The following is a 27,176-nucleotide window of genomic DNA, read 5'->3' as shown; positions in this document are numbered from 1 at the left end:
AAAAGGAAAGCGGCTCCTTTAAATTATGACTATCTTTAACATCTAACTGCCCAACCTTTCAAAGAAAAAAAAAAAGGAAATTGCTAGTAGTTTCTTAATATTAATTGTGTTTTTAAGCACTAGTTAAAAATAAAAACAAGTACTTCACAATACTAAGCCTAAATTATTTGCCTATAGTGCTAAAGTTATACAGGCAAATTCTATATATTTTATATAGCCACTTCTTTGGAGGTTGAGGGTGTGTGTCATAACCAGTCTTGAAATGCCAGGCAAATGCTCTTTCACTGAGATACATTCCTAACACTTTGTTTATCGAGATAGTGTCTCTCTGCGTAGCTCAGGCTGTACTTGAACTTGCTGTGTAGCTCAGGCTAGCTTCAAACTCACAATTATCTTGTGAGTTTGCATCCATCTTCTGAGTGTTGGGATAACAGTTGGGTCCTAGCACACTTAGCATTGTAGTCACTTTTTATTTTAGGTACTCTCATGTTAAAGATTTTAAAAATGTATAGAAATGTTACATTTGTAGACTCATTTATTGTAGGGATCCAGAGGTCCCAAAAAACACATTTTCAGTTATTACCATACAATATAATAGAGCAATACCTAATGCCCAGATTTATCATCACAACCAAGCTCTACTATAAGCAGCATAATAACAGAGGCATGTAGCATGGTCCCGGGCAAGGGAGCTCAAAGAGTTATGCAAACAAAGAGGAAACTTTGTTGGCTTGTATCATCATAGCTGAGGGCGAAAACAAAACATTTCAGAACTGGAGATATCCAGAAAAGCCCAGGTGTACAAACGCATCTAAGCATTTGGCTTTCATTCGGTGAGTTTACCAAGGATGTAGAAAGGTTACAAATCTGGAAAGTACAGCATCCTTAATCCTTAATAATTACCTTTCATGGCTGTATCTATAGGCAAACAAGGGCAAACCCAAGGAGGCTGTGGATATATGAACACTTTGAGATGAACTGTCTCATTCTTCCTTCTATAGTCGGTTACAGTCCCTTCCCCATGACAGAGGTGACATCCCTCAGAGCTCAACTGTGTCGGTATTAGTGAAAGGAGAAAGAGAGCCCAAGTGTGCAGCTTCTACTTATCAGGTAGAGAACGTCACTAACCCCACCCATGCTAGCTTCCAGTAGGATGTTTATCTGAAATCTTTGGCTACAGAACCCGTGGAGGCATTCTAAATTCCTCTTTGAAATACGGGTATGTATGGACACATGCACATTTGTGAGTGTGTGAAGGCCAGAAGGCACATGCACACATATACATGTGTGCACACAGACACACACGTGCACACAGATCCTGTTGAGACATACTAAACTCCTTTTAAAAATTTTATTAATTTATTCAGATTACAACTCAATTGTTATCCCATCATTTATATCCCCCCACTATATGGTCATAGGCTATCAAGTCTCATCTTGGTAGCCTGCTTATTCTTTCTTTGAGTGCCATCAGGCCTCCCCACCAAGGATAGGTGGTCAAATATGGGGCACCAGAGTTCATGTCTAAGTCAGCCCATGCTCTCCACATAACTGTGGAGAATATCCTGTCCATTGGGTAGATCAGAGTAGGAGTTCGATGTTTACTACTTGTACTGTCCTTGAATAGTGCAATAGCTTGAGCAGACCGCCCTGGGCCCTCATCCACCCATAATGATGTTCTTCTTGTAGGTTTCTAGGACCCTCTGGGTCCTTCTATTTCCCCTTCTCCTATATTTGTATTACCTAGAGTCCCAGTGGAATGTCCTCACATATATCCTGATCTCCTAGTAAGTGAACACGTACATGGGACATGCCTTTTGGGCTAGTGCCCAATTATAAGTGAGTATATACCATGTGAGTCTTTCTGCTTCTGGGTTAACTCACTCAGTATGATCATTTCTAGTTCCATCTATTTGGCCACAATTTTGGGATTTCTCTGTTTTTAATAGCTGAGTAGTATTCCATGGTGTAAATGTACCACAGTTTCTTTATCTATTCTTCAACTGAGCGACATTCAGGCTGTTTCCATGTTCTGGCTGTTATGAATAAGGCCGCTATGCACATGGTCTAAACTCCTTTTTAAAATATGGGTATGTATGGGCATATGTGTGTTTGTGGGTGTGTGAATATTAGAGTGTGTCTGCATCAACACACACATAGACACAGACACAGGTATACATACACATATACTCAAGCATGCATGCAGACAAGCATATTTGCATGCACACACACACACACACAAGCATACACACTTCCTTTTAGATAAAGGCTTTAAAGTGCTTCATAAAGTTGTATTACCCTTAATTTGGAGGGTATTTGAGGCTCAAACATCCAAGGACATACCAACCTCACAGAGCAGCACAGAGATTTCATAGGCTATAACTAATTAAACCCTGACATGGAGAGAACAGAGAGATTCAAATTGCTGACACTAGTTCATGAATTTTGTCTGATCCAGAGTTGAACTACTCAGAGTTAGTAATATAGAAAAATTCAACAACCCGTGGTCATTTGTGTTCACATAATTTAGGGACAGACCTACGACACATGCATGGTACCCCATTCCTCATTTTCTCTAAAAGCTGAAATGAATCTTAGGTCAGTTAGAGATTTATTTAAGAGCTGATTCTCAACCAATTTCTGTTCCCACATCATCACTCAGCTATATGTGCCCTACATTAATCCATCTTTTTCTCAAGACACAGAGCATGACCTGACATGTTCCTCTCTAATATGAGGAGCCCCAATGTGCTCCCCTCTAACTAAGGTACCCTGACATGCTCCCCTCTAACATACAGTACCCTGAAATCCTCCCCTCTAACATAAGGTACCCCAAAGTGCTCCCCCTCTAACATAAGGTACCCTGAACACCTGACAGCTGCAAAGAAAGACTATTTTCCTGGAGCTCTTTTTCTGATCAGTCAAATTACAAATGTCTTGGATGAACTTAATTCCACAGTAACCAGCTCAGTGAATTTATCTTTGCAAATTTTTGCTTTCAAAGGAACAGAAACCGAGAAGAAAAGGCCTCAGGTAATAAGAGACCCATATGGCTTCCCGGCCCTCTCTCCAGGCTTATCAATAAATCATTTGGAGTAAAAAATAAAAAGGAAGAAGAAGAAAAGTCGGAGCAAAAGATATTAGATTTCCAAAGAGCCTTCTGCCGTATAATTTTAATAATAATGGTAATAATAAGCAGGACATTTTCCTATTCACCATCACACTCCAGCACATTACACTAAATTCGGTGGCTAATGAGGCTGCATCACAGGGATGAGATGCTTGCCCCTACTGGCAGAGGTCTTGCTTTGGAAGGTGCAGTCACTGTCTGAGAAATCCACCCCACTCTTGGAAACAGACTCATATTTATCACCAGTCAGTGGTGACTTCATTTGTCTTTTTAGATTAAACAGTGATAATATAGGTCTACAAAAATAAAAGAGTAACACAGCCTACTTTTCCCAGCTTGGAATCGTACCTGACCGAGGTCAACACCTTTTGTATTTTCTAATTTTGCTAACTTAAGGTAGAATTTAGGTCAGCTCTTTACTTTTCTAATGCATGGGATAAAGTAACAGTGATATAGCCTCGGCTTCAGTACGCAGTGATGAATAAAGAGGCAGCATATTTGTAACTTCTCTGAAATTATGAAGAAGCAAGGCATATAGGAATATATATATACATTTTTGTATGAATGTGTGTTTATAGATATGTGTGTATATATAAATATACATTCACACACACATTTATATATGGGCCTACACAATCACATAGAAAGGGAGACAGGGAGGGAGAGTAGGAGGGAGGCAGACAATGGGGAGAGGGGGGTGAACGAAGGAAGGAAAGGAAGAAAGACAGAATGGGGAGAGGAAAGCAGACAAGAGAGGGGAGGAGAGGAGAGGGGAAAGTGAGAAGGAAAGAAGGGAGAGGAAAGCACTCAGTCACTGGAATTTATCTCTGAAAGTGTTCTATTAAGAATCTGAGTGGAGATGATGTAGCTCCTCATGACATTTTTAAAAATTGAGAATAGATTTTTTTACAGTACATTCTGATTATGGTTTCCCTTCCCCAACTACTCGCAGACCCTCCCTCACTTTCTCCCCCATTAAAATCTACACCCTTTTTTTCTCTATCTCATTAGAAAATAAACAGGCATCTAAAATATTTGTACCACTTTTGTAACTTTTTCTCTAAACCTAAAGTTGTCTCATAATAAAATGTTTTAAGGATCCAGAGGGTCCTAGAAACCTACAAGAAGAACATTATGATGGACAGATTGGGGCCTAGCGGTCCTGCTCAAACTATGGCACCAGCCAAGGACAATAGGTGCAGTAAACTTCGAACCCCTACACAGGTCTAGCCAATGGACAGGACATTCTACACAGTTGAGTGGAGAGTGGGGACTGACTTTCACACAAACTCTGGTGCCCCATATTTGACCATATAACCTGGATGGGGAGGCCTGGTGGCACTCAGAGGAAGGATAGCAGGCTACCAAGAAGAGACTTGATACCCTATGAGCATATACAGGGGGAGGAGGTCCCCCTTAGTCACAGTCATAGGGGAGGGGAATAAGGGGAAAGTGGGAGGGAGGGAGGAATAAGAGGATACAAGGGACGAGATAACAATTGAGATGTAATATGAATAAATTAATAATAAATATATAAAATTTAAAAAGTCACCAATGTGACTGACAAAAAAAAAAAAGATTTAAACTCTGAAGTTAAAGCAAAATAAGTGGGAAGCTAGATCAAATAAGCCATGGGTATGGTGTAGAAGAATGCTCCCAGACACAATTACCATGGGCTTCAGTCTTGTAAGAGAACCATCGATACCCAAACACTTGTGCTGAGTAAAGTCGCTATTATATTGGCAGCAAGCAGCAATATACATCACAAAACCATCATCTCTACATTACATTAACGCATCAGCTACAGTTGTCATCTATTATTTAAGACCTACTCGCGGAGCAGACTGGTAGGCTAGGAGGCATGATTTTCAGAGACGGGAGGGAGAACTACAGGTGACAACCAAAACAATAATAAAAAAAAAAAAAAGGTGTATTTTTGAGAGACCTAGAGTATTCCTGTATGTATGCGGTTACTTTTCTTTTTAGAATCTATTCATAAGCTACGGTGACATGGTCTGACTGTCCAAAGGAAGCAGCTTTCCCTGGGTCTGTGTGCACCAGTCAACAGAAACAGCTTACTCGGGTACTTACTGGCCCAGCCAGATTTTGTTCCATTAACTATCAGCCGAGACACATTTTTAAAGCAACAGCTTAAATGAATGGTTTGTGTGTCTGTAATAATTTTGACTTAAAATGTCAACTGTATTTGAGATGCCATGTGCATTTAATCAATGTCTATATTGTAAAATAAATATACTTCAGAGTGACTGCTGTGCCAGCTATAAATCATAATTCAAAAAGACAAGAGCATCTTATCTTCGCTATTGATAGTTGTTAATGACAATGCTGATTAAAATGGAATCTGCCTGCCATATTATTGTTAAACAGCCCATTAGAGTTTCCCATCACATCCTATAACCTAGCACGCTCTTTCCTTCTCTCTGTGTTGAAACACTTCTTACCAAATAATACATGACTGACAGCCAGATTTAAAACTTAACACTTGAAATGCAAAACGAAAGAGCAGTTTTATTAGCATATTTTAACCCATACTTCTAAAACTAAGAGAGATCCTGCTCAAAGGTATATAGTATTTCCAGGGCCAATTTCTTTCTTTTTTCACTAATACTTGAGTTTTCAAAAGCTTTAGATAAAAAAAAAAGTCCTTTATATGTCATATCAACCAGTGGAACCATCTGTAGGTAGAAACTGACTTAGTTACAGGGCTTCTCAAGACTGAGTGAGCCCACCCATATCCTGTGGACTCTGAATATATACTATAAAAAAATCAATAATAAATAGCATATTTGGTGCTGGAAATGCCTTACACTAGATCAAATCATTGTGAAGGGGAGTCAGTGAGCCCCACAATCTGAATGTGTAATGGCAGGGAAGCTTAACGAGAGACATCGGCCAGGCAATCTAGAACCTCTCTCTTGAGGATTAGTCTGTCTGTCAGCAACAAACAGACTATGGTGGTAAGGAGTGCAAAGGGCAGATGGGCATTTGAACATCCGATAGGACACAGCAGATCCAAGGAAAGAGGACCTGTCACTGTGGACACAGCAGGTTCTGAGGTGACTGGTCAGAAGGAACCAAGTTCTCATACTCCAGTGCTCTTGTCTACCAAGGCAAGGTTCAAAGTGTGTCCTCCATGGGAGGGAGTGTGTGCTGGGTAGATCCCAGGCTAGAGACAGCAAAGAGGTAGTGGCTTAAGATCCAAGGTTGCTCAGATCACCTTCTTAGCATGATTGACAGCTGCAGTTGTACTTCCAGACGCTGGAGGTAAAACGCACTCCAACAGAGCTGAGCATGAGACCAAGGAGGGTCAATCTCTGGGCTCAGTTCAGATGTTAGGACCATGGGAACTGGAAAACAAGGTTGTACCCATGACAAGAAATAGAGCAAGCTACTGGGCAAAGTGTTCTCATTTTTACCACAGACGGAATTCTACCCCAAAAAAAAAAAAAAAAAGCAACCTTGGATGCAGGCAGAGTCAACGGCCAAACTTCGCTAAGATAGGGTAGGCAAGTCCTCAATAGTTCCTGCCTCACAAATATGTCTGTCAGATATATTGGGCCAGAAGGCTGAAGATGATGCTCCAACGTTATAGAGAGTTTTAGGGGACTGCTCAGATAGCAAACTGTCTCTATTAGTGTCTCATTTGGGAATCTGCTAACCTGCACCCCCTATATAGTCAGGTAATTAATTTTATTCCTTCTCAAGTCTCTGATGGAGTTGAAGACCAGATAGTTTACTTTTACAATTAAGCTTAGTTGTTTAGGGGCTAAGATGTTTTTTTGGGCTAGATAGATGTTTTTAAGTTGATAATGACGAGATATAACAGATATTGATTTACATTCAGAATTTTAGATGCACCAAGATAGGAAAGATGTTTTCTTCAAGGCTGCCAAATACAAATAGCCAAAACACTAAGAATGTAAAATTTATATAATTCCTGATTGTATCATGGATCTTCTTGCTGTAGGTAGTTTATTGTATATATGTATAATAATATAAATGTATATGTAAAAATAAAAAATATTTAATAAAAAAAGAAACAGAGAAGGCAGAGGTAGCAAGAGAATAAAAGCTAGCCTAAGACATAGTTTTGTTCCTGTTTGTTAGCCATTTAAAAACCAAGTGGAAAATACCAAGAGGATCTAGAGTGTGTCCAAGACAAGTCTAAGGTGCCCTAGGCTAGCCAGTGACTTTGCCATGGAGCTTGTTGACACTAGGAAGATGCTGGGACTCACCACACAAGGCTGTACCTCCCCAGGAAGGTGTTACAGGCAAGCTCTAAAATAAAGACAGCTTACTGGGTCTCCATGTTGAAATTTCTTGGAATAATTCTTTGGTGCTTTTTACATATTTTTTTTTTTACAATCAAAGAAGTATCTCTTATACAGTTTGGATTTTTTAATTACTCCTTTATTTTTTTCTTTTAGTTTTTTGAGACAAGGTTTCTCTGTGTGGCCTTGGCTGTCCTAGAACTCACTCTGTAGACCAGGCTGGCCTTGAACTCACAGAGATCCTCCTGCCTCTTCCTCCCTGAGCGATGTTTTAATTACTCATTAGATCCATTTTTTTGTGGATTTTTTTTGGTAGGCATTTCGTTTTTCCTCGTCGCCCATGCCAAACTATAAAGAAATAAGCTATGATTATATGAATGTAACATATATAGTACTCAGTATTCTCATGATTGTCACATGGTCCTCCCTCCTACATGTAGTTTGTTTTACACATGTGTAATAAAATAAAAGTATATATTAAAATAAATAAATAAATATAAAAAAATAAAATAAATCAAACTTAAAGAGAAAGCAGAAAACAGAGAAATAAAATGTTCTGGAAATAAGGAATTAACTTGCCAAAGGTCTTGTCTAGAAGCAGAACAGCAATCACACCACTGCATATTAACTCTTCAAAAGAGTGAGAAAAATGCAGACATGCAGAGACAAGGAGAGTGAGGAGATGACACTGATGGCCTGGAATAGACAGTGCGGGTCAAAGTTTCAGGACACGGCTCAAAGTCACTCTTTTCATTTTACAGTCTGTTTTCATCATAAAAAAGTGTTCCTTCCCATACTCTGAAAATTCCAGGAGGCACAAGGAAAGCAGGACAAATCTATGGTATTGATTTTTTTTTTTTTTTTACTATCCATTCACTAGAGTTCAAATTTAAAATGGAAAATTATAGTCCCTGGGGGAGAAGAAACCTATCAGTGGGAGGGACTAACACTAAAAGGTCCAGAATTAGGGTTTTTACTGTTCACTGGTGATTCTGTCTGCAATCAAAGTTGCAACCATTATTCCCGAGTTCTGACCTCTATGCCATTTGTGAGGATTCTTCTGTGGGCCAGGGAGTGCTGGCTTGACTCACTCTCTGTGGGGACATTTCTACTTTGATTTCTAGAGCTATGTGGATGTTTTGGTTGTGAAGAAAGCCTTGCTAGTCTAGAGAATGGTCAAGGTCAAGGTTAAAAAAAAAAGAGTTAACAGAGAGACAGAGGAGTTCATTCAAGTTTGCTCTTATAATATCTACTTTCCTATATCTATATATATTTGCAGTTTATAATTTAAAATTTTAAACCTGATATTTAAAATAAGGTTCAGGTTTTATTCTTTTATTTTATTTTTCAAGGAGCTTTTATGGCATTAGAATAGCATATAAGCCCAAAGTGGAAAACAGAGGTAAGAGAGGAAAGACCTTATGGAATTACCAATGAAAATTAAAGGGATCTGCTTCCCTGTTTTGCTTAAAATGAAAAGTGTCCTAGAAGACAGATCTTTAATCCTCAAACTGAGGTGAGCTGTTCACCATTATTTAGACCAAGGGTCACACTGAGAACCAATACCCGCAAGTTTGGCAACTTAAGTGTTAATAGATGTAGCCGATGCTTTTCCTCAGTTCCCTCTCATTTCATTTTGTGAAGTTAGCTTTCTATCCACCAAACTCCTCTCTCTTTTGTCTTGAAGACCTATCACTCTTACAATCATTTTTGTCAAATAGCCAATCCATAGACTTCCATACAGATACCTGGTACCACTGATGCAAATGGATAAAGATATGCATCTCTCTGGCAGTGCAAAATGCCTAAGGTTAGACATCAGGACATGCACCTGCTCGGTACGTTCACCAGGTATGCTGCAAGTAGCTCTCTAGCTTCATCGATTCAGGGACTTTGAAAGGGGCTCAGTGGATAATACAGCTCTTTAATAACAGACTCTCCATGCCCTACACACTTTGAAGAAAGACTGAGGTCTCGGGGCTTTGAAGAGAAAAGTTCACACACCAGACTTACCCACTTACTTCCCAACCAAGCTCTGGGACTGGCATTTATCGGGCCACTCAGTATTTGCTGAATTAATGAAAGAAATCATCATGATAACAATAAAAGACTGGTTTTATACATACTGCAATGTGCTTGCTGTGTACTTAGCACAGTCTTTCCTGGTAACACGGACTAGGTTATTTTAGAAGATCCTGGAGAGCAATCCACTCTGCTTAGAATTTTATTTTGTGAGGGGCTTCTGAAGATGCACTTGTTAAAAATCTGACCTGGAATACTGCAGAAGTAGGGAGGCGCTCAAGGGTGCTAATTAGAATATGGAACAAAACTATGGCTCTAACCTCAAAATTTAGCTCTGAATTCTAAGTCCTACTTTATTGCTAATAATTTCCTATTTATAGGTCATCTTAATTAGATGGTGAGTTTAAGCATGGGGATCCTGCTGTATTTTTTTTCCTGGGTTTCCCTGAAGTCGTATTTAATAGCTATTTCAGTAATAAACTGAAGGGCACTTTTTCTCACACTTTAGATGAATATCTTTCCTTATTCCCTTAAAGACTTGGGGGACACCAGTCCTACAACCTGTTCAGAAACCTCATCCACTCCGCAACAGGCATCATATTTGTTTTACCTAACCTTGTTTTCACCCAGTGCAATTTTGACTCATTTTTTTTTTCTACCACTGTCCTCAGTGGAAATGGGGAACAGCTGGTTACTCTTGCCAGTTAACTCATCTTTCAACCTTTTCTTCAAAGAGAAATTAAAATAAATAAATAAATAAAGATAATCCCCAGTACAGTTTCTTCGCTTTGTCATTTCAGAACCATTGTTTTCATTATTTCCAATACTATTATCCAGGATGACTAAAGGGCACAACACAGCGATACCCAAATAAGTCTTCTCCAATTAGCACAATACATAAGCCAACGAGTCAATCAGCAAAAGCTCATTAAAGGACAAGACAATGAAAACCACCAGGAAACGGGGGGGGGGGGTGTCCCTTTGCTTAGAGGAACTCATCCCCACAGAGAACACGAGGCAGACAAGGGAAAATGAAATGAAAACCCCACCAAGCCATGGAAAGAATTGAATGAGAAGACCCCGACACCGAGGAGGAATTTCAACGGGAGAGAAACGCAGATTCATAAATGGGGCTTGAAGGAGACCTCAGCCGCCTGGCAGGGTCAGGGAAAGAGGAATCAGATCATTTTCAGGGCAGGTACCATCTCAGGTCTCCTCCAAGCTTTCCGTGGAATAAACTAATCTTGTTATAGTAGAGAGTTCGAAAGGAGTAAAAGCAAAAAAGTGATGATACATAAATTTGGTCAAGAATACAGTGGGCACTGAGCGCCAGCCAAGGATCAGGGAGTATATGAGTCATCCATTGCCAAATACAGATCTTAGGTTCCCGCTGTGTCAGGACCACCAGAGGTCCCAAAGCACTGTACGGAATGTAACGAATTCAAATGTCCAAGGATGGAATTAGGGATATAACATTTGCGTAGGTTTGATGGACGATTCGGCAATGCTGCCAGACTTACAGAGACAGCTAAATCCTACTACCACTAGATTCTATTTTAGGAACGTGCTTGTGTGGACTCTTCTTCTCCCATACATCATCTCATTCATTCCACAGCAACTCTGTTAGGTAAATACGACTACTACTTCCCAGAGAGAGGCTAATGGTGCAGCGGTTAAATCGAGGCTGGAGGATCACACTAGTTGCTCTTTTTGTTATAAAATATATGCAAGGAGAGCAACTGAGAAGAGGAAAGATTTACTTTGCCCCACGTTTTCAGAAAGGCTTTAGAGCATCACGGTGGGAGAGGCTGTGGGCGCGTGTACGCAGAAAGGTGCCCCTCCATCGCACACGCGGGCCGGAACCGGGAGGCAGCACACGGACTTTTCCAGAGATCTGCTCTTTACTGCCATGTTATTTTAACCATTCTGTTTTAGCACAGAGGTGTTTATTCACTGTCTGATGATGGTAGTTGGGCTGAGATGGATCGAAAGGAAGAAAGGGAGAAGCAGGCAAATCAGCCAGGGCAGCACTGAAAAAAAATGTAATTTTAAACAATAAATTAAATTACAGTGATGGAAGTGGCAACGCAACGGAACACGCAGAGGTGAAAGGCGGCACTTTTCACCTATCAGCAGAATTGAGTGGTGGCAGTGTGAGCATGGGGAGGGAGGGCGCATCCCAGATGTCATGGGATTCCTGGTATTGCATGAAACATAATTAGGGAAGCCAGCATAAGCTGGTGACTTCCATGGATAGATGACGAATTAGGTTTTAGACTCGTTGAAACTGAGGTTGAAAGTAGCCCAGTAGTTTCAGAAATAAATTGGATTGCCTCCAAAGCCTTGGTGCCTATTGTAGCCTGATAGCGTTTGTACATCTACTATCTATTTTCCAGTTTGGGCATCGTGTCTCCTATCTGTTTTTAATTGTTCTGGGAAACCCTTTCCTTGTTCTAGGAGCAAAACAGTCACAGTTACTATGCTCAGCATTCAAGTCTTTTCACTTAATTATGAACTGGCTCATGTCATTAAATTACTATTTTGATATCACCTTAAGACAGGAAAATCCAATAGATGAAAAAAAAAAAAAAAAAAAAAAAAAAAAAAAAAAAAAAAGGCTGGTGCCCAGGATTTTGGACAAAAATTGTGAGGAAGGAAGGGTCTTAGTGTCAGCATCAGTTTGATCTGTGGCTTTAGGCAGACTGCTTCGCAGTGCACTTGTCTGCAAGGAAAACTACTATTCGCCACATTCATTTCCCATGCATGTTGAAGGTGGACATTAGTAAATTACTTTGAAGTTTTCATATAAAAGGTGCTAAACAAAGATTTGATTCTACACTACCTCAGGCAAAGTATTAAATTCAGCATGTCATTATGTAATAGTATTAAGTAAACATCTCACAAGGACATGCCATTGTGTTGGACACGGGGCAAGGCCTATTAGGCAAATACATTCCCACTAGGAACTTACAAGTGTTTGTATATATAGATAAAACTGTTGTTGGTAATGGTTTATTAGTTACTTGATATGAGTATGCAAATAGGTCCATCAGGAAATTGTCTGCATTTTATTAATCTAGGATCTTAAATGATTATATTTCATCTTAAATGCTAATGACATTTATTTATGATTGTGTACCTTCCATTTTAGTGTCTGCTCAAGTTCCTTTTAGCATATCAATTGCTCTAAAAGTTAAACCACTGGACTTTCATCCTAATCTGTTAACAAATCTAAACCTCATTATCCCAGAATGAGATAAAGTGGTCTATTCTTCTCCAGTGCTGTTGTGCAATTTGCATTAACGTAATGGGAGTTGGGCAGGCGTATTAAGAGCAGAAGGAACCCTAATTAAACAAATAAGCTTTTTGCTTGACACCCTATGTGATCATTCTTTATTGTGATAAGTATGAGAAAATCAAATCACCCTACTGCTTTGGGCAGCAGAAAACAGGAGCTGCAGAATAATCCAGACCACATAGTGTAGGAAGGGCAGCCATGAGCAGCAATCAGACTTTGAAAAGAAGGTATCCATCCATTTTCATATTAATTAACTCTGTACAGGACCCTCGTCCTTCCATGAACACATACTCAGGAAAACAGGGATAAACAAACATTTGCAGACATGCTTGAGAGCTGAAAAAAAATTATTAAAGTCATAGTGCAAACAAGCCCGCACGCCAGGAACCCCAGAATCTCCTTTGTCTTTGTGTTCGGCCCATCTGATGAGGAGCCCTTCTGTCTACGGTTCCTCATTTAGTCAAGCAGTGAACCTGGACAGACCGTCCTGAGTGGGCTTGATTCTAATTCAATCTGCCTGGGACATTTTAGTGACTATCCATCCTTGCAGATAGCGCCACCAATTTTTATCACTTGTCCTCTTCATATACTTCTGTAAATTCTCATGCCCTTAATCTACCTATGTCATGGTGCTAAGTTTCCTCTCTTGTGTTCAGCTGAGGACTAAAAAAAAAAAAAGCTCAGATGGATAGGGATATACGCATATATTATGACATGTAAATGTATAAATACTATCAGCTGTCACACCACTGGGTTTAATGCAAGTCAGTATCTGTATATTACGGCCTCTATTTTGCAATTCCATTACAGTCTCAACGCTGCTCATGAAGAATGCATTGCCAGCCAAGACCTGTGATAGTACCGGTGAAAGGAAAAGAGCCGAGGGTCATGGCTTTTCCCAACTTGAATAAAAAGAAATTAAAATTGAATTTAGCTTGAAAGAAAAACTGGCAGATTAACAAAATGAAGAAACAAAATTGTTAGATTTATTCTGTAAAAAAATAAATAATTTAAAAAGACTTATTTTTAGACACGTGTGTGTGTGTGCGCAGGTGTGCTCACAAAGTCCAGAGGAGCACGTCAGACCCCCAGAAGTTAGAGGTAGGGTGGTTTTGAACTATTGGAACTGTATTCGAGTCCTCTGTAAGAGCAGTACAGACTCTAAACAATTGAGCCATCTCTCCAGCCTCCAAAAGTTAATAATTAAAGATGAACTTAGAAGAGAAAATCCAGTGATGAAGAGACAAAACTGACCTTCCTCCATGCTGATGGTGGTCAACACCAGCTTCTTTCCCTCGCAGTCATGGAGCATAATGGATAGGTGCGTTATGGTAAGTAGCCCTTGGCAATGCTCACTTCTCACAGGCTCAGTATATGCAGCCACTTTATCCTGAAGCGCTCTCAATGTATTTCTATATCTAACTCGAAGCCGAATTAAGAAGTCTGGCCTTTATTTTTCATTTGAGGTTTCATGTTTCAAATGGCTTGACCCTCATGAAGCAAAGCACCTAAATTCTAGCCTATGTCCGCCCTTTTGCCTTTGGGGAGATGCCTGTTAAAATTTCATTGGGCTGGCTGCATTAGCAGGGCTGCCCTTCACACTCATAAAGTTGAAGGGCTACCCAGATGTTTACAGCTACTATCTCGAAAGAGGTAATGACAGGCTGTGGTCACATTACGTTTATTGTACACGAGACCTGTAACAGCCATTATGGGATCGAGGCAGCGAGGACAAATGCAGCACACATGCCATGCCCCTGGTGACTTGAGTACTCAGTCTCTATCTAACCCAATTTAAAAATCAAGTTGAAATGTATCTTGATGGACAACCTCGGAGTAGCCACGCACTAAGCAATATCTGAGCCAGAACCTATCTACACACTGCACTGAGACTGTACTTAAAAGGAAAAGAAAGAAATGAAAACAACAAGCCTTTGGGTGGGTCTGCTCTTGATTTGTATTCAGCAATGGAAAGTCTGTCTTCCACCCAGTGGTTAAGTAAAGCTTGAAAACAGTTCACAGTTACATTTGGAAAGGGGTGACCCAGAGCATATAAAATATGAATGAGTGAATGATTTGAGCTCTGCCATTTCTTCCTGTACTTTATTATGCAAACCGTTCAGGTGAAAGAAGAAGCACCATGCCCATTTGAATTACAAAACAGCAGTTCTGGGAAAATGAGACAGTGGAAGGGAAAGTTTCTGGGCTCCTAGTATGTCTAGCTTGAGACAAAGGGTTTGTCTGGAGTAAATCCAGAGAGGGGAAGCAAAAAGGAAAACTCATAATTTCCTAAGGAAAGACACACAAGTGGGCAACAGGTGGAGGAACAAAGTGGTAAATGCAAATCCAAATGTCACGGGAACTATCACCTCAAACTAGTATGATTATCAAAAAAAAAAAAAAAAAAAAAAAAAAAAGAACAGGAGCAAGGAATGGGGGTGCACACTTGCACTCCTAACACTTGGGAGACTAAGGCAGGGGCCTCATGTATATAGCGAGCCTTCATCTTAAGTGAAACAACACAAAAACCAACAGAAACCATTACTGGCAAGAATGTAGAAAAAAATGAAACCTTGCATACTGTTGGTGGAAATGTGAAATATTATAGATATTATGGAAAACATTATGGAGATTTATCATAACATTGAAACTATAACTATCATATGATATTCAGGCAGAAGATGTGAATATATTTTTAAAAATTGAGAGGAGTACATCAAAGACACATCTATACTCTCATGATTACTGCAACAGTATTCATAACAGCCAAGGAACAGAAAGAAACTATGCATTGTCCAGCTGATAAGCTGATAAAGGAAATGCAATATACTTGCATATGCATGCACACGCAAACACACACATGTATGCACGCACGCACACACACACACTCACAGACACACTGCTATTTAACATTTAAAAAGGAGGCACTCCTGCCATTTGTGATGTGAGTGAAAATCCCAGAAAGATGGATTTGAGCTACAGTGATGTGACGTTGGAATGTTGCAGGCCTAGAGTCTAATTATATCGTATCTTGGGCTAGTTTTATAACCAGGCCTTGCCCATTTCTGTGTCAGAACTAACATTCTATGACTAACATATAAGACCTGTTTGGAATTTACTAACTTAATAGATCACTAGAGTCTACCAACTCCAAGCTGGGCATGTCATGATCACATAGCATCTTAGGCCCACAGGAAGATTCCCCATCTTTCTAATGTACCCACCAATTTATTTTAAATTTGCTTTGATTATGAGCTTCATAAAACTTCTTCCACATGGGAACATGGAGCCTGAAGTTACCTAGCTGTATATCTTATGGGTCTGGGTCAATGAGATTTGGCTCTGGAATAAGCTTTATTCCTTTTGAGGTGAGGGCTGTGTTTGTTTTGTGCATTGTCAGAGACAACACGAACAAGCCTGGAAAACATCCTTATGTGAAATAAGCCAGGCACAGAAGGCTAAGCACCTTGGGCCCCTCACTTATACGTGGAGTATAAAAGACTGTAATTCACAGAAATAGAGAGAAATGGTTGTTAGCAGATGCAAGGGGCTGTGAGGGTTGGGATGCTGTTACTCAAAGGACACACAATTGCAAGTAGGTGGGACTTAGTGGCGTTATCATAGACACAGAAAAGACAGTATGTGAAGTTGTACATGCATTAGTATGTATCACTATTTCACAATGTTTTCTTCTGCCAAAGCATGTGGTATATAATAAATATGTGTAATGATTTTTGTGGACTTAAATTTACAACAAGAATGAAAATTTATCAAGGCAGGCATTCTACAGACAGTTTGCTTACGTATACAAACCACTCCACTGACATGTCACAACAGCATGGAGAGAGTGTGAGGGAATCAAATCAGTGAAGGCCACAGAGCCTGCAAGGTTTTAATTAGGTTCAGCATTAGCTTGGTAACAGTAGCAACTGTGTAACTGTTTGTGGTAGAAACAGCATGAAGGGCTGTGTGTCTGATAGTTCTAAGACATGCCCACCCTGACCCCTCTTTATAGCATTCCCCCGCCCCTGGATAAGTAAAACATGTGGTACTTTTCAGAATGAAATGAACAAAATGTGTTCCTTAGTGTAGGCAAAAGTGGAAATGAAAAATGGATGCTTCTACGGTTTCAAAAATATATTTATGGTTTATAATTTAGGATGCAAACTGAGCAATGTCTGAAGCTGAGTGAAGGAGAAAAGATACAGAACATCCAACTACTGGATCAGGAAGAGCAGGGCTGATACAAAGAGCTCCGAATCACTGTGACCACTCTCAGCTGCAACAGGTGCGTACTACGGGCAGTTCCTGTATTCCACAGGTTACTTTGTGTTACAGTTGTATGTGAAGCTGGTTTACAAAAACCTTAGATTTCTATGCTACCAAAAAGGGAGGGGGGCAGAAAGAAACAAAGAAACAAACAAAAGAAAACCAGGCGTAAAGTGAGCTGGCTTCTTTGTCAAGTGTGCCCCATTCAGACAATGTATTTGCTGAAACTTCCATGAATTTGGGGGGATGCAGCCTGTTAGGCCAACAGGCAGCTACAGAGCAAGAGGACACCAGCCACTCTGTGGTTTCCCCAAAGCACCTACTGTACTTGCAATCAACGGCTCAGTATCAGGCGGGGTTCTCTAGTGCCTCACCTTCGCTGGATGTAAATCCTGTAGGAGCCAAGGCCTGGATCCTTGCCTCGGAATCATGTCAGCCCAGAAGGCACTGCTCTACCAGAGCTGTCTTGGAGACTGTCCCTTTGGTTCCTGGGTACTTCATAGTTAAAAATAGTTTGCATGTTGATGTGACATTTTCCTTGTTTCGTATTAAATACAGAGAAAGAATCTCATATTTATCTTTGACTTTTCATTTCTTTATTATGATGGGAAAGCGTCATAATAGCTGGGATTTCACTGGTCTCTATCCAGTTCCCAGGATAATATCTGGTATAAAGATAGAGCTTTACATAAATGCTATTGAGTAAACAAAAGGATGGTTATGAATGTATTTGGCCAACATGAAGTAGTCAATAAATGTTATTAATCAAATGAATATGGGCAAACAATATTAAAAAACCTTCCCAACAGTGTGACATGCACTTTGCTAACCTCTCAGGAAGGAGCTAACTAAACACAATTGCTTTAGGACAAGAGCCTAGAAAAGGTAGAGAAAGGCTAGGAAGGTAGTTCAGTTAGTACAGTGTTGGCTGTAGGCTGCACAAACATAAGGATCTGAGTTCATGAGGTCCTAAGATCTCCAGGACCCACACAAATGGAAAGAAATGGGGCACACACCTACAATCATAGCTCTGCAGTGGAAGAGACAAAGATCCCTGAGACTTGTAGGGTGCTCAGTGTCACTGAGTCAGTGAGCTCCATGCTCAATGATAGACAATGTTTCAAGAAAAAAAAATGAGGTAGAGAGCAGCTAAGAATACACGAGGCATTAGCATCTAGCTTCTATATGTATACCTCCACACACAATGCATACATACAAGCCAGAATGCGCAACAAAACATATATACATACACTATGTAGGCATGTACACAGACAGACGGACTGACTCTCTCTTTTTCTCTCTCTCCCTCTTTCCCCCCTCCACGAAAGGAAATGAACTTATACCACTTCAAGCTTTTCACTCAGTGTGCAGAACAAGTTGACAGTTCATGGGTCTTAAGAGTGACCTAGACTCTTAAGAGAAGACAGGAGAAACTGTTAGACAAAGATACGGGTTTGAAACACAAAGAATTTCATTTGAGGATTACAAGAGATTAACAAGATTGTTAAACAACCAAGAAATCGGGGGTGATCTCTGCTTTTTCCACTCTAGGTGACACCTTTGTGGCCAAAGGATATTGGGACCGACAGCATGGAATGTATCTCCTGAAGGGTTTGAGCTTTGCCTTTTGGTTACAGGAGTTTTGGATAGCCCCTCTGTAGGAAAAGCAGCGAAATTGCAGTGATACCAAAGGAAGTCAAATTCATAAAGCAAAAACAAAGAAGCGTCCTGACCTGAGATAGATCACTGAGATCCCGGGTTCCCACACCAAGGGCTCCCTCTGTACGCAGGCTGCTTTTGGTACAAACAGTTTCCACTGTGGGCCAGATTCAGGAGTTGCTGACTCCACCCTAAGCTTTCCTTCTAGCTTTGTGAAGGCAGGCCAGAGCTTCCTGCAATGGCGGCAGTGGGCACACTTGACATCTTTTATGAGCAGACAAGCGAGGAGTCATCAGTAAGCCAGGAGCGGAGCACTGACAAGGCACGTGTGGTGTGGAAAGAAACCCTGGGCTCTTTCTCAGCAATCTCCAGAGTGCCTGCATGAGCCTGACTTTGCTGTCTATGCGAGTTTTGCTCAAAGCATCCCTGGAACACCATCCTGCCTGCCGTCTCCCCGTGCTCCAATGCAAGTCCCAGGAAAGCCTTGCCCAGATGGTGTCATTTGTCTCCTAGTGATTTCTATCTCAAGCAAAAGAACCCTTGGATGAGATGCTAACACTAAAAGACGGTCACATGCAAAGGAGCTTTAGTTTCTGGTTTCTTTATCAAATTGGGCAAAAGATTAATAGCAAACCCATGGGAGGTTTCTCCCTGAGGCAAGTAAACAGAGCTTATAAGGTAACCGCCAACTTGGAAGGTTCTGGAATTGAGCATTTTCCCCAAATAACTCATGGTCCTTGTAAGGGCCAGACTTGACTCCTACAAGGAGATAAATTTAAAATCAATTATTCATAGCAATATACAAACTAGACAATGGGTAGAAAGACAAGCAGAATAAACATCCCATCGCTTCTCCAGTAGGTACAGGGGTGGGTGAAATTAACAAATAACTGGAGCTCTCCCAGTCTGTGTCACCAACACGATTAGAACAGCTGACGTCGTCAGCACAGTAAGGACCCTGGGCTCTTTAGTCACAATAGCAAGGCCTCTGATAACACACTGCAGTTCTAAGATGACGGAAGGCGGCAGAATTTAAGACCTGGTTGACCCTCAGTGGCCAGGTGCAGCTGCAAACACTACCACAGAGCTTCCCTTCAGGAACGCTGTAGAGCGGTGCAGACAATGGGGGAAGCTAATGCATATTTAAGTCACAGCTAACTCTAAGGGAACCTTAGAGCAATCAATCTTTTTTTAAATAAGAAAGAAACTAAGTCAATAGCATCTGAGCAACAGATGAGAATTAAAGCAAAATCTGTTGGCTAATGGTAACAGCTTTTGTGTTCTTTGTTGCTGAAAACGTGCTTGTAGCAGCAACTCCAATATGCTCACCAACGCGGATGCAAAAGGCTATGGAAAACAGTTGCTATTTTTATACGGGAGGATAAAAATCTAACATCACCCCTCAGGTTCTTAATTTTGCTAGTGTGGTGAAAGGGAACAAAAGGCACGGTGCTGGTGCTGTGTGTCTAGAGGACTCAGGGAGCCACGCACATAACAGAAAATATAGTTAGGGTTTAACTTGGTGACAGTCTCAGAAACAGGCCCTGGGAATCTCTGATGATAGTTTTCATATTTACAGATTACTCTAGTTAAATCATTTTTATAGGTTTTTTTTTCCTTTAATACCCTAAAGAGGAAACTTGTCCTTATAAATTACTGTGACATTGTAAAAGCGGTAATAATACTTATGATAATGACCAGGCTGGTTTCCGTTGATACTGTAAGCAATTAGTACAATCTTAGTGGCTTGAATAACGCATATGGGTGAATATTAAGGGGCTGGCCAGAGCGAAGCCATTTTCTCGTCCTTGCCAGCTTACGCAGGCTGCCATGTTCCTTGGCTCATGTTCACTTCCTCCCTATTTTCCGAGCAAGCATGCTGCGTTTCCTTGCACCATGTTTTCCTACCATGTCTTCCGCTTCTGCTTTTAAGGCCCTGCGAGTACCCTGGGCTCACTGAGGAAGCTCAATACACCTGCTGTATCTCAGGGTGAGAAAAACAGCCATCCTCCTGCCTTCTCCTCTGAAACCTAAAATCTATTACTATGTCTTAATAGACAGATAATGGGGAATAAGACTTGGGGGGCATCTTTAGTATTGAATGTATATAGTACTCGTAAAGAACAGTTCAAATTATATTACATAATTAAACAAATATATTTCTCACAATGACAGTTGGTGCAATGACTGTTCTCAGTTTTCAGATGAAGAAACTAAAGCGAAAGGGGTTAGTTTGCCCAATGTTACCTAGCCAGAGATTAAACTCAGAAGTGGTCATGCACAGCCTGGACTTGCAATCATTCAATGCTATAACCCCACAGACAAAATTCTCATGTAAACGTTGTTATAATGATTGCCAACATGATCACATTACAGACTACAATTTCTTTTCCTAATGATACTTCATGCATCCATTTACCTTACCGTGCGTCTGCATGTATGGTGTGAGTGTATGTCAATATACATGAAGGCGAGTGTGCAAATGTAGGCACGCACATGTGGAAGCCCAAAGGTCGAAGCTGCATGTTTTCTTGATTGTTCTTTACCTTACTTATCGAGGCGGCATCTCTCACTTGAATCCAGAGTTTGCTAATTTGATTAGTCTAGCTTAGCCAGCTTGCACTGGGGATCCTGCTGTCGCAAGGGGTCACTTGTCAGATACTCTGCTCAGGATCTATGCGGACTTTGAGGATGTGAGCTATCCCCTGCCCCCTTCTGCAACTGCCTATTACATCTGGTGACCATAACAAGGACACCGTTGACTCTAAAACTCAAGGTGACAAAGGAAAGGCAGAGTCTAGATGGTCCAGAGGGAAGAAGCAAACAAGGCTTAGGGAAGCGTGTGTCTCACTGAGTGTCACTAGGGTATATAGGTCATGTGGGATAGAGTGTAGGCGCTGCTTTAGACTGAGCTCCGGAAGGAGGCTAAAGACAGAATGGAGTCACTTGTGCTAAGTTCCACATGATCAAACTGAACTTAGAAAAAGACAAGTTTTCAAGATACCAGGTTCACAGTAACCAATCAGAAGATGTCCTGTCATCCCGAGACACAACGGTGTTGGACGTGCCTTCTTCTGTAAGCCTGAGAGAGAGCTGTTTGCCATCTGCTTTGTGTTCCTTCTTTCCGGTGTCTTCACCCTTTTGCTGTTTACAGAGCGCATGCCTTCTGCTTAGCTTGTCCAAGTGTCTTTCTTCTATAGGTGAAATGTAGCCTCCTCCACAAATCAATAGGAAAAGATTTGATCTTTACATTTGGAGTTTTATTCTTTGATAGTCACATGATATTCAGGGCATCAGACCTGCTATGGGAATATGATAAATTGAACAGGAATGGCTCTATCAGCTCACATGTTTAAATATTTTGTTCCTAGTTGGTAGAACTATTTCAGAAGGATGGCATCAGAGGGTGTGGCCTTGTGGGAGGAGGTGTGTACCTGGAGGTAGCCTTCGAGGTTCCAAAAGAATCTTGACATTTTTAGTGCTCTCTCTGTTTTCTCATTTGAATTGTAATATGTGAGCTGTTGGCTCTTTATGCCACCATGCCTTTGTACCACCATCATGGACTCTAACCCTTTAAACACTTTTATACGTTGTCTTGGCCACCATGTTTTATCATGGATCCCTGTGAGTTGAGGCCAGCTGGGTCTGCAGAGCAAGGTCTAGGACAGCTAGGGCTACACAGAGAAACCTTGTCGACCCCCTCCTCTCATCACCACCCCTGCCAAAAAAAACCCAAAAACAAAAACAATTTTGAGGAGCATACTGGATTAGCATTGTTTGAACACTGAGTGTGTAATAGGATGGTTCAGAGCTGCCTACACTATTTGTGTCCTTTAAATGTCACTTTGCACAGAGACACACACACAGAGAAGGAAGGAGAAAAGGAAGGGAGGGAGGAAAAAAATGGAATAAGATAACTGTATTTTCTTTTTCTATCTGAAAAGGTTTTACACTGAGAACAAATAGAATCCTGCATTCCCCCAGCATTTTTAGAGACAGATATTCTAATGGGTTTTCACAATATGGCTAAATCCATCACACGTTATCTGTTGTTCATAGCAGAGAGGAGAGAAATGAAATGGATAGATTTGATAGGGAGTTATAGAAATAAATTAATGAAATGGGTACCTCTACCTTATTTCCCATTCCCCCAAACGCAAACTTTAAAAAAAAGTCCTCTGAGAATCAGAAGTGATTGTATAAATCCCTCTGCTTTGTGACCAGTGAACGTTTTTCTGATGTCGCCCTTGAGCAAAGCACAATGGCGAGCTTGAGATTGTTTGGCAGGTCTTCCTAGGTAGGAAGGCAAACTGGTGTCTGAGTTGCTTTGGAGAAGCAAAGGTGGTGTGGTACCCATGTGGTATGGGGAGGGGAAGAGAGAGCAGCGGGAACAAGCTGCGCTTGAGTGATTTGGAGGGGTTTAGAGAGTGGTGATGGTAGCAGGCCAGGTAGACACCACTGCCACATAGCGACAGGCTTTTCAGCTTGCATCCACGAAGTTGGGTAGATGCTGTTCCTGCTGCCGCTGCCGTCGCTGCTGCCACTGATGCTGCTGCTGTTGCCGCTGCTGCATGGGTTAACGTCTTCTCTGCTATCACGTAAAGAAGTCTACCAGCTTGGGTCAGGAGACTCCAGGCACACTGTCTGAGGTCAGAAGGTAAGGGCGAGTGATCCTTAAGAAGTCAGCCGTGGAAATGACTTCCACGAGCAGCAACTGGTGTAGTAAAGAGCTTCATGAATAACCCACAAGGGTGCCCGCTCAGGAAGGACCGCTGGTGGGGTCGGTCTGTGCCACCTAATCCAGCTAAACCACTCTCCAGGTTAGCATTCCCATGCATACGGTTCCACAGACAGGGACGTTATGCCCCAGGAGGGAGGTATATTTTCATTTACATTGCACAACATGCGAAGCCTCTGACCCAAAAGACCAGAAATCAGCCCCATCACTAGGTAACCAAAGCGTAGAGAAAATGGTTTCAGCAGAGAGTGTTTTGGAGGACAGTTGTAGGAGAGGAAACAAATTGTGTTCCCACTGTGTGCTCCGTCCTCTTAGTTACCGAACCCACTACGTGTGACGCCTTATCTTCCAGCCCCACGGGGCCCACAGGAAGGTATGGTGTTAGCCTCAGTCTGAAAGGAAGGGACAGATGACATGGGAAACCTATGGCTGAGATCTGGGAGGTCATGGATTGAGACCAGGGTCACACAGTCCTCCTCCCGGGGGCAACTTTCTTGAGTCATGGTTGCCCCTGCAGGTGACAGCTACTGTGTTGGTGACGTGAATATCAGAAGTCACAGAAGAATGAGGTAATCCCAGCATCCTCTTGCTTTCGCTGTACAGAGTGATACATAGGGAACACTTCCTACGCCCTACTAAGTGCTGGCCTCTTTTGCCAACAGGTTTATGACCATTGTAAGTCATCAACGTAAGCTACAGGGGACACCCAAAGAGGCTTTTTGCGCCTTTTTCAGAAAAAGAAAGAAAGAAAGAAATTACAGTCATAGCCTTGATTTTTATGAATACAGCTGAAGATGAGAGAAAACTTGAACCTTTTTTCTGAGCAAACACAAAGGAGTGATTTAGCCAGGAGAAACAAAGCTGAGTGCCTTCGCAGCGGGGCCTTACCTCAGCATGCCACCAAATCCCTTCCTCTTCATTTTCTTCTCTGGGTCTTCACTGTCCTCTTTCTGCTTTTTTTCCTTGACTTTCAGCTTGCCCTTTCCTTTTTTCTTCTCCTTCTCTTTTGGTTTTTTGACTTTCCTGGCTTTATTTTCCACATCGTCTAGCTCGGGGTTTCCCTGAGGGGCAGACTCACAATTCAGAGCTCCATGGCCAGAGTGAGAGCTCTTATCAGAGAGACCGTCTGTAAGAGAGAAAAATCAATACCCGTGGTCAGGGGCACTTACGGTTAGTATATATATATATATATATAAAAAAAAGTCAAAATGTAAAATACAGAAGAATGAATAGAAGTGCTCCGTATTCTACTGAACCACATGGCTAGCCATACCCTTTGAAGGTAGGATTTCCCAGCCCTGGATACTTCAAGCAAGGTTTGAGGCTAGGATGGGGCACACTGGTTGCTAGCTGATAGCACAAAAGGCTTGAAATGTGCTGAAGCACTAATCTCTCGGAAAGCTAGCTTGTTAACCTCAGATTGGCTCGGAAAGCCCACATGCTGGGAAACAAACAGGGTGAGTTTCTTTCCAAGAGAGGGTTTTGAGTATAAATATACGGCATTGCTTCTATGCAATTAATGCAGTCAGTCCACTGGTTGATGTAGCTTTTAATGATTCAAATGAGAATGCCAAGAAATGCATGGTTCGTGCTCCTGCCCTCAGGGTAAATGACAGTTGGTCCGTCTCAAAAAGTGAGAGGAAGCATTTCTTTTCAGTTTGCACTGTGAAATAAATTGCACATTGCATCCTCCAGTCCCATGTTCGTTAAGCCAAGGGGCAAAACATATCAGGAAAATGAATTACTTTTAATATCAAAAATATAATTGTGATCCTTAAATCATTTTTTTCAGTAGTTAAGTGCACATTTTCGCTTACAATATGCAGATAATAATGAGACGAAGAACCCACTTAAGGGGGCGTGTGGCCCTACCAGCTTCCGCCTCTTCTGGCCCATCGTAAGATTTGTCAATGGCTGCTCTGAAGCTCTCGTTGCAGCCCCGGCCTCGTACCATGTGTGGCCTGGGCCTGTGGAAGGGCAGCTCGTTCTTCCTGACCTCGGCCACAGCGGTCTGCAGACTCTCCAGGGAACTGGACTTTTTCAGACCCAAAGTTGGTCCAAAGTCTTTGCCCGGAGAATCTGAAAGAGAAAGGGTGGGAAGTCAGCACCAGTGTGCTTCGGTGGGAGTACCCATGGTTCGGAGAACACGTCTGTCTGGGCAGGTTCAGAAAGGCTGTGTTAAGTTAGCACACGCTGGTGGGTAAACTCCAGCTTTCCCATCATGCTTTGTCATCTTGAGCAAGTGGGCCGTCATCTCAGAGCCTCAGTTTCTTTGTCTACAGCTGTGGTAAGCTTTTAGATGACAAATCTGTTTAGTTTAAATCTGTTTCACATACAGAAATTTGTATGCCTGTGTAGATATGCACACATACATACACACGTACTTGAGAAGTGACTATCTATGGATTGTTTCAGAGTATATGCATCCAAGTCCATACACATGGACATCAAGACAGGCAAACTGTGTGAATCCCAGACTGGCCTCAAACTCCCAGAGATCCACCTGCCTCTGCTTCTGGAGTGAGGTTAAAGGTGTGCACCATCACTCCCAGGCATCTGACATAACAAGTGCTTCCTCTTAGTACTAACCCTAGTCGTCTGATCCACTGTGTCTGTTATTACTTTATTACTGCTAGAGTTGCTTATTTGATTGGCCTGAAAATCAACAACTATTCGTGATTAGAATTTTCATAACTAAGGTCTTTACATTATCCTAAAGACAGTTAATTAATGCATGATGAATACAATTTATTTTGTCTGTGAATAAAGCAAAGCAAAAAAAAAAAAAAAAAAAAAAAGAGCATTTCTTCGTGCTGATGCTCCAACCCTAGCTCCATTTGGAACTCAGGACAGGAGCCCCCATTTTATGTATAGTCAACAATTAGAGCACAGAGAAGTAAAACATAAGAGAGCTTTGCGGGCCTATCTTTTGCCATGTACTATCTTCTTCTTGTACAGCGTTTCTGGCCTGAGGCCCGCTTCCCTCTACTCTATTCCTCATGTTCCGTTCCTGCTCCAGCCAGTGTCATTATCAATAACAAGATTACGTGGTAGAAATATTAGTAGAAAATGTTTGTGTAAAAGATAGAAATAATTCCATTAGGGCTTTTGTTTCTGCACCCAAGCTGGTCTACCAAGGCCTAGCTGTTCCCTGCCAGTTACCAGGGAGACCACTGCCATCAAGAGTGTGCAACATGCTTCTGAAAACAGCCAATGATGCAACATGGCCATAGATGTGGCCTGAGCACATGCAGAGCGTTGTGTGTGTGTGGATATCAACTTCAATGCATACCATGCCCTAAGGCTCGGCAAATGCCCTATCTCTCAATATTGCTATCACTATTTTTATTTCTACTTCTGCTGCCACGATGGATCGGACTTCTAGCTTCCCACTGCAGATGACAAGGGCTGTAAGACAAGTACAGCCAGTGCTAATACGTCTAATGTATGTTACAGCACATGACGTTGGCTAGCAGCACACACGTCCACTGCTGCTGGAATATGTAAAGAACTGCAATGACAGCTAAGGATGTTCAGAATTCTCAGAGTGTGCCAAGCACTATCCTGCCTTTCACTAATATGAACTTACTATAATCCTTATAGTTGTGGCATTGGAACTAAGCATGGCAGACTTGGGGCTAGGGAATCAAACCTAAGGTCTTAGGCATGCTAAGCAAATGGTCTACTGCCAAACTTTAGCATTTATAGACAAGGAAATAGAGGTAACTCGATACAGCCACACAGTGGGCACTAAGCAGAGTCAGTCCA

The 27,176-nt window shown here is 41.5% G+C and overlaps 1 protein-coding gene across 3 annotated transcripts in view; it reads right to left on the bottom strand.

The window, feature by feature from the left end:
* The window catches only part of PARD3B (par-3 family cell polarity regulator beta), a 982,300-nt gene that overhangs the window by 264,560 nt on the left and 690,564 nt on the right, over positions 1–27,176 (bottom strand). For all 3 annotated transcript variants that reach the window (XM_084778917.1, XM_084778918.1, XM_084778919.1), the window contains 2 exons: positions 25,281–25,487; positions 24,297–24,534 (listed from right to left, as the gene is read on the bottom strand). In XM_084778917.1, the coding sequence (XP_084635043.1) occupies positions 24,297–24,534; positions 25,281–25,487 (445 nt within the window). The remainder of the gene's footprint in view (positions 1–24,296; positions 24,535–25,280; positions 25,488–27,176) is intronic.

The sequence above is a fragment of the Acomys minous genome (assembly GCF_964271855.1).
Source record: "Acomys minous genome assembly, chromosome: 4".
Lineage (NCBI taxonomy): Eukaryota > Metazoa > Chordata > Mammalia > Rodentia > Muridae > Acomys > Acomys minous.
The sequence above is the reverse complement of the archived record's forward strand: the minus strand, read 5'-3'. Positions and strand labels throughout refer to the sequence as shown.